Raw genomic sequence first — 8,722 nt, forward strand, 5'->3', positions numbered from 1 at the left:
GTTGTTGTTTAGCCAATCAGAAAGCCTAATCGTCATAAACGTTCTCTGCCAGCTAATCGCGTTTTTGAGGTGGGGTTTGGGAGAGAGGGCTTGTGTTCCCAAAGTTAGCAAATTTTATGCTAACTTTCGATAGGACGACACCATTAAATGATTTTAAATTGGAGCTATTTCATTGCTAAAAACAACGTTATATTGTGAATTTGGTATAATACAATGTGTTTGTGTGGTTTATGGTTAAAAACACATTATTTTCCACATACCATACATTTTTGTAGCTCCAGATTTTACTCTCTTCTTGAAACACACGGATTTAAAAAGCTCTGTGTTGATTGGCCAGCTAATCTGTACATTCTGACGTCAGTTGGAAAGTGACTCCTTACCATGTTTAAAAGATTCGCTTACCATGCAATGCCAACAGGAGTTAACTTACATGCTGAGTCCTAAGCGGGTTAATGATGATAATGTCGGTCTTTATTACATAACCAATCCCAGGAAGTAAACTGTTGCCTACAATCCGTGTGTTTGTTGTGGTCCAAGAAAAAAGATTTACGTTGGAGACAATAACTTGTGTCATCGTTTACTTTGGGGTATGTGTGCCTTTTGCATATCGTTGTGTACTAATACACTTACACACCAAAGGAAATTTAAAATTGTGAATCGAACTTGGTGGCAAGAATGATTTAAAAGAGTTTGGGGACATCAGCCGAAAAAGAAAATGGTTTCAGAGGCAAGGAAAGTATTACGTTTTTGATTATCTCATGTGCACGAATCATAATCCACGGTAGGACAGAAGCACATGAACGTAACGTTTTAACAACCTTAATAACGTTTTAGTGATCACAAAATTAGAAAAAGAAACAAAAAGACTACAAGTTAGTATACAGACGAATATTTCAAAACGTTGCGTTTCTCTGAGGTAACTATAGCAACAGCTTGAGTGCATTCCACGACATAAACTCTCTCATTATTAGTAGCTTTATTGAGACAATGGTTCTGGTATATTTTAAGATCTGGCAGTGCAGGTTATTTTCAGTTGAGACACCCCAACGTGTTGTAATCTAGGACTTACCTTAAGCGTTGTCTGTGAAACCGGGGTAAAAAGTCTGGTATGTTTTTGACTTCGGCCGTTTCTCAAAGATTTACGTTGTTAGGTTGCATGCAGGCTGCTACGTCGCATTCGTGTGGCGCTGCGCAGGCCGATCGGCATATGACATCAAAGCAGCGCAGCTTTCGAATCGCTCTCGCGGTTTTTAATGTCATGCGCCGATCAATCTGCGCAGCGCCAAATGAAGCGAGTGCAACCGAAAGAGTTGTGCAATCCTGTATATTTTGTGCTCGGGCTTTTGTTTTATGTACACTTGGGAGAAAGCAGTGGGTGTTTGTGAGGGAGTGGAGCACACCATGGCATTTTTGACAAATTTAAGGAAGTGGATACATTAGGTGGATACAGAACTAAAGTCACATGCTGGAATGCAAAATTCCCCATTGTGTTCATGTGACCATCACATCATGTGAAGTTTCTTCTTCTTTTTGGGTGGACCTGAATAGTTCACAGCGGTTATGAATTAGTAGCCATTGTTATAATTCATGTAGTTTATTGAGGATCTTTACTGTCAGCATGTCAACACAGAGGAGTGTCAAAAACTCTTTCAGATAAAAACCAATACATTCATTAAAAAAATCACAGTATAAACATTTATTAATAAATAGTTAAATAAGACAATGAAAAAATTAAATACACTTAAAATATATAAATAAATCTAAACACTACAACAACATAGTTCTATGAACATTTACATTACTCTCACTATTTCTACAACGAAATAAGATAATACATATATTAGCTTAAACTTTTAAATGAAACATTAAACATTCATGTAGTGTCTGTTTTAAGTACTTAGTACTCAATGGACTTACTGCATCTATTGCGTTTTAGAACTAAAACTTTCCATGAAGATGCAATAAGGATACTTATAATAATAATAATAATAACAAATGCCCTGAGAACATGCGTTCAACATTTCAATACAAAATATACCGTTATCATCCCTGTTTTTAAAACAGGTCATGCAACTAATATAATAAATAATCTCACAATGCAAACACTCCAAAGAATGTTTTGGCATAATCTTGCTCAACGTCATCTACATTGGTGGTTTTGGTTGATAGCCTATCGCCTTCCAAAAGCTTAAACACTGCGCCGAGATAGATTGGTCTGTACATGGTCTTCCCATCCTCTCCTGATTTGCATATAGAGTGGGCCGAATTCTGAAGGGGCATTTTTTGACCCATTGCATCTGAAAAACGCATGATAGTATGGCTCAGGTACTTCTGCGCCACGCTTTCATCATCTTCATCCAGGCTACACTTTACGGCGTAGGACACCTGGCTGTACACGAAATAAAGGCCATCAGCAGGGATGCGAATCTCGTTGTCTGTTAACTTAAGGCCGCCCTGCTCGAAGGACTGATCCACGTCGGTGACCCACTGTATTTCTTGTTTGGCACTGTCACCCCGTTCACCTGAGAAGAGAGAGGATAGAGGTTATAGATGGTGATCATAAATGCACTTTAGGATTGTCTAAGCATCCCCTTTGAGGTCTGAATGTGTGTGATATGCAGCCTGAAGATTGTGGTTAATCATCAAGTTATTTATGTTTGAAGAAGTATGAAATCATGGTTGTTTGAGCCAATGCAAATAAGAATGCTTTGTATTACTGACTTTAAATTGCTAATCTTGGAAAAACAAGAAAGCTAATGTTAGATTTAACATTTAAACATCTATTTCTGTCTACATTTCCTTTATCAAGCTACAGGAGTTTTTACGATCTGATAAAATCTTCCACTCTAAAAACACTAAACTCAGTCTGCTGATAACCTATGACGTATTGTGAGATTGGTGCACACAAAAAAGTCCAAGACACAATTTGAGATGAACTCACCATGTAAATGAATGGCAGCCTTTGTGCGCTCTGCAATTTGCTGTAGGATGACTTCATGCTCTGTTGAAAAAAGGATGAGATCAGTTTCATATGTTGCCGGTCATTCAACATCTAACATAAGAAAGTCGTTTGATGACAAATCATTTAAAAAAATTAAAATAGTTGCAATTACTATGCCGATATGTAAGTATTTGTGTAGTTATTTTACTGTCAACATTTTGATCAGGTCAAAGTCAGATCTATTAGACTACATACTTTTACTTTTTGTGCCTTTGTATGGCAAAGTGGATTTAATGCGAATATAAAATAATTTTGTATTAAATTATTGAAAACATAATGGACTGCTAAGAACATAATTTACCTGATGGTGGTGTGCTGATGTATTTCTCAGACAAGATCACATTTTCTCTCTTCTCCTGTTTTTGTAAAAGACAACAATATTATTAATAACTTGTCGAGCATCAATCTCCAACAATTGCCTTCAGCATTGAAATATTCGCTCTTACCATGAAATGCCAGGCGATGAAGACCGAAGCCACGGCACAGAGGCTGACGAAAATGATTGCACCCAACGTCTTCCATATCCAACTTCGCGAAGACTTGACCGGTACGGGTACCACCGTTTTCTGATAGACACCATCCATACCAGCCTCTAGATCTATTACTGTTGTTTGGTACATCACGCTGTCACTTGTCTGAGATGTGTTCCTTTTAGTGTGAGTTTGTAAAATGAAGTACTACTTGGTTTACAGTTTTTTATAGGGTCAAAAATGGGGAACTCCAGTGATGTAGCTAGTCTGAGGAACAGAGGTTGGTTTGAAAAGGGAAAGAACACCTACAAACTGCAAGTTTCCACCCACACTCGCACACACACACACACACACACACACACACACACATACACACCCACGGATGTGCTATCACACAACTCTGCATACTAACTTTGAAGGGATGTAACTATTACAATGAAATTAAACACATTGAGTTATGCTTTTATTGATTATTTGGTAATGACTTTTATTGATAAAGTTAACGTTGTTGCATTCGATCACACTTAACAGGTTATAAGTTATACAATATATGTACTTAGAAAAAGTATCTGTTAGGCAATACATAGTGTTTGTTAATAAGTATTGTTTAAGTATACGTCATAATCTAAATATACAATTCGATTAGTAAACAAGAAATTTCATAATCGCTCAAGGTTTGGCTCTCCTTGAGTATTCAGAATACATCCTGATAAACCGGCCAAGTGGTTAATAATGCACCACAAATACTTTCAGTTTCGGCCTGCTGATGATGTAATACAAGCCTATTCCACTGGTAGTATAGACACAGCTGACATACTTCCTTTTGGGACATTCCAACCTTTGAAATTCTTTCTGGCTTTAACATTGTTTTCGTTTTCCCTCTCGTTTTCACATACTCCCTCTATCCCTTTCATTGTCTCACTCACTTTCTCCATAAAAAAAATTATTATGTATTTGTTTCTGTGGTAGCTCAGCATTGCATCAACAATGCAAAAGGTCATGGGTTCAAACCCAGGGAACACACAAACTGATAAAATTACCTTGTAATGCAGTTGCTTTGGATAAAAAAATGTATGCCTATATTTCAATTCTTCATGAAGGCCTTATGCACTGTTAAAGGTACAAAATAAGCGGACACTGGGGTGCTACCCTTTCAATACGTACACCTTTGTACCCCAAATTACCTCAGATGTACATTTCTGGATACCTTAATCTACATATAAGGACCTTTTAAAAGGTGCTGTCCCAGTCACTACTTTTGTACCGTTTTTCTAAAAGTGTGATGTGAGAGTCATAGGAAAGAAATGAGGAAAAAAGGAAGTGCTGCTTCAATTTTAAATCGCATTTTCAATCTATATTATAAATCATACACGTTTATGTTTAAAAGACACAGACGTCAAAATGTAAATATAAAAGGCAAAATGTAATATAAATGAAATAAACACTTTGTTATCACTGTTGACTTTGCTCTCTTATCTCTCAAGTTATTTCTGCAAAAACAACATGTCACTTTATCTAGAAGTTGGCTATTCATATCGAATCTATATTTAACCTAGATGGTGAAATGACGGCTGGTTGTTGGGTTGACACTCTTTGCGCAACCATAGCATATATGTCTTACCTTCCCCCAATCATTAATAAAGGAAATGCATGACGCCACAAAGCCCTTCCGGACTCGCTTCTCACACTAGTACTTAAAAAGGCCTATTAATAAGCCCCATTTTACTCACAGCATCCTGTTTGTCTGTCCCAAATATGAATCATGAGTACAAGCTAAGTTTGCAGCTGTGTTTTAAAAGATCTCTACATATATACAGTGCATTAATGTTATGGGAGGTCTACACCTATGATTGCACCATCTGGCTCTTTACAGTATGCACCTGTTGCTTCATTCTGTTGTTGCCTAATTAAGGGGAAGCAATGGAAACTGTTTCTTAATTATGGTTTTATTTGTCAGCCTGAAGACTGACCTGGGCATTGTTTTTGGCATCTGACGTAATGATGCACTCGTTGGACAAGAAGTGATATTTACAGTATCAGGTCCTGTAATTGTGGGTCTACATGACATTTAAATGCTTTCTATGTAGGTGTTAAAAAGTTGTCCACCAACCAAAAAAACCACCTTGCACCTTGCAATAGGATCCACATTCACTGCTTTAGACAAAAAAACTAATGACATAACTGCAAGACCGCCATGCGGTGATTAGAAAATGTCTATGTTTGGGTATAAATCACATTTGTTCTAAGAAACAGTTTGGTTCATTTCATTGTAAAAAAAGATGTCATTACTTACTAATCGTTGTGCCGTTTCAAACCCATATTTACCCCTATTTTCTTTTATGGTACATGTTTAGAAAAAAATGCTCAAACAGTGGTCCCATACTGTCATTGGGGCAGTACTCTTTGGTGCCAACTTTGGGGTACTAATATGAACCTTTACATGCAAAAAGGTGTACTTTTTGAAAGGGGACCGCCCCTGTGAAAATTTGCGACCATTTTTTTCCCTGAAAGTGTACCATAAAAGGGCCAGTTCTGGGGAGAACTTTCAAGCTTATTCTCAAAAAGTGGAAGTGATAAGAGACAGATTGGGTTTAATGTATTTTAAAAATGAAGGGGGCGATTTCCCAAACAGGGTGTAGTTCCTGACTAAAATGCATGTTTAAGCTGTCTTAACTGAGAACAGTTGCACTGAAATATTTTACAATTTATCATGCAATTGTTTTGTCTCAGTATGCTTTTTGTAAGTTTGTAAAAATGACGCAAATGTCCTAATATAACCAATGCTTATTCCTGAATTAATCTAAACCTTGTCTGGGAAACCACCTTAAAATGAGATAATTAAATGATTACAGATTTTTGGGATTTTTACCCCTTTAAAACGTTTACATACACACATGAGCCATGAGATTGTTGAGCCGTGTCTTAAATGTCAGGCTTTACAAATCATTTCGGTTTTTAATACACCAAAATTTTATGAGATAAAAATTTGTGTCATGTTTTTCAATGAAAAACCCAACCACATTTAAAGAGTTTTTTCTTAAGAAAAATTACCAAAAAAAAAGATATCTGCAGTGTAATCTTGGTTTTGGCAGGTGCTCTCTGTAGTAAACTTTAGAAAGCATATCAAAGAGCACCTGCAGCATAACACCAAAGGGTACAGCTATGAGAGGGGGACATGTGGGAAACCCCTTACTTTTTAATGTGGTTATGCTGCCATATGTCTTGGTTGGTAATTTGGTAAGGATTCCTGCCATGCTTACCACACCGTAGTTGGAACCCCTTTCTCCATTTTTACTTTCGAGCGTCCCCATAATGCTCCACGGAGGAAGGGATGTGTGACGCAGAGGATGGTTTCGCAGCTTCTCTATTTCTGGTGTAGCACCTTCACCACAAGGAAGAAAAAAGCAGAGTTTCTCTCTGTTTGTCAAACTTAGGTGCTAAGAGAAAGAGGAGTTTCTAAACCATATAACAACCCAGTCCAGTTTGTGGGGTGGCCTTGTGGTCGGCGTGGGTTGTGTGACATGATGTACTGTCAGGTTTTGGTGACCTGACTTTAAGGCCGACCTGGGTTCTTTTTGCCTATCTCTGGTACTGTCTATTTAAGACACAGTAAAAAAAATCTCCATTGTGCCTTATGTAAACCTCACATGCCACCTTGTTTGTGCTGTCATGTGACACATATTAAAGCACATGATAGTCATGCTAATTTTACCAAAAGGAAATTTTTACAAAGGATTTTTAGACAAAAAAACTTAAGCCACTATTGCATGCAGCGTTTTAGAAAACACCCACGTGTGGTCATTTTTGGGTGGACTATCTCTTTAATCAGACTCTACATGTGACAAAATATCACAACATCATCATGAGTATTCTATATTGAGCAACTGCTATGCAACAATTTAATAACTGTGGTGTTTGTATGAAAGAAAACAGTTGCAGGTTTTTTACACAATGCAACCCAGTATCACAAAATTACGTACCTATAGTCACGTAGTTTTGTGAGTCTTTTCCGTGACACTGACACGTTTTTCCGCCTTTTGCGTGAACATGTCACGTATTTGTGTTTACGTGTCAATGTCACGTATTTGTTACTCAACTCTTTTGTCCTATTTTCTTACAATTATCGCTTCGGTTTAGGCTTAGATTTACATAAAATTACATCCTTACCCAAACCCAACTCTAACCCTAATACCAGGCAACAATTTTTTTTAATTATAAAATATAAAAAATAAATCATGAAAAAAAGGTTGAAACCACATCCTAATGCAAACACCAAATCTAACCCTAAACCGAAGCGTCAATGATTTAAAAAAAAAAGGACAAAACAGTTGAGTAACAAATACGTGACAGTGACACGTAAACAGAAATACGTGACATGTTCACGCAAAAAAGGTGGAAAAACGTGTCAGTGTCACGGAAAACACTCACAAACATTTACCAATCTTTTGTTTCGAATCAGTGGTTCGGAGCGTGTATCAAATTAGCCGAAGTCACGTGCTTTTAGCAAACGAGGCTTCATTTTAAACTTTTCGAAAATCCGATGGTTTACCACTAGGGGGAGTTGATCACAAATGACCAGTGTCTAATATGTTTAGGTGAACTCGGGTCAGTTTTATTATGCAAGTTCATAAAACATTTATCCGATCTGACTAATAACACTACCATTTTGTCTACTTTTTGTTTATAGACAGATTTAATGACAAAAATGTGCATAATTAAAAGGGTAGTTAGTTTTAATGATTTGTTTGCCCCAAATAAAACTAAAAACACATAATGCACTTTTAACTATGTCTTAATTAAGTTAAATATTTTTTAAACATATTTGAATAAAAATCTTCCTATTATTTTGTTAAAAAAAGTGTAAAATGTTTGGACATATCTGCTTTTACACTCTTTTGACTAGCAGGGGTCGCCAGCGTGTGGGGTGTTTCGAAATGCTTTGAAAAACTGAAGCAATTTTCGAATTAATTCGTTTAATTGATTCGAAGCTTCGAAAAGTTTCGTTTATCCCATCATGCACACGGACATCAAACGAAAAATTATAGAGCTTTCAGTCTTTTCCATGGCACTATTTTAAGCCTTCCTGACTCGTTAATGACAAAAACCTCCAAAATAAAAGTGTTGACTAACTTTCATAGCAAATACTATTCAATCGGAATAATGACATATTGCCATCATATTTACATCTGGAACGGCATGTTTTGTTTATTTACGTTTTGTTTAATATTTTCGACTTGTTTAATTGTGTCAA

The 8,722-nt window shown here is 36.7% G+C and overlaps 1 protein-coding gene across 1 annotated transcript; it reads right to left on the reverse strand.

Moving 5' to 3' along the window:
• Positions 1–1,608: 1,608 nt before the first annotated feature.
• tnfb (tumor necrosis factor b (TNF superfamily, member 2)) lies at positions 1,609–3,764 on the reverse strand. Its single transcript, XM_065280074.2, has 4 exons — positions 3,448–3,764; positions 3,303–3,357; positions 2,942–3,001; positions 1,609–2,522 (listed from the first exon to the last, which is right to left on the reverse strand). The coding sequence occupies exons 1-4, from the start codon at positions 3,619–3,621 to the stop codon at positions 2,092–2,094; spliced, it is 720 nt and encodes a 239-aa protein (XP_065136146.1). The 5' UTR covers positions 3,622–3,764; the 3' UTR covers positions 1,609–2,091.
• Between the last annotated feature and the right edge of the window lie 4,958 nt (positions 3,765–8,722).

The sequence above is a fragment of the Paramisgurnus dabryanus genome, chromosome 8, assembly GCF_030506205.2.
Source record: "Paramisgurnus dabryanus chromosome 8, PD_genome_1.1, whole genome shotgun sequence".
Taxonomy (NCBI): Eukaryota; Metazoa; Chordata; class Actinopteri; order Cypriniformes; family Cobitidae; genus Paramisgurnus; species Paramisgurnus dabryanus.

What these genes read in the sequence shown, in the direction of transcription:
- tnfb (XM_065280074.2), bottom strand. Translation starts at nt 3,621, where the DNA reads ATGTACCAAACAACAGTAATAGATCTAGAGGCTGGTATGGATGGTGTC. An exon ending in CATCAGCACACCACCATCAG is followed by an intron (nt 3,002 to 3,302) that starts GTAAATTATGTT and finishes TTTTTTCAACAG; the next exon opens with AGCATGAAGTCATCCTACAG. An exon ending in GGCTGCCATTCATTTACATG is followed by an intron (nt 2,523 to 2,941) that starts GTGAGTTCATCT and finishes CTCTCTTCTCAG; the next exon opens with GTGAACGGGGTGACAGTGCC.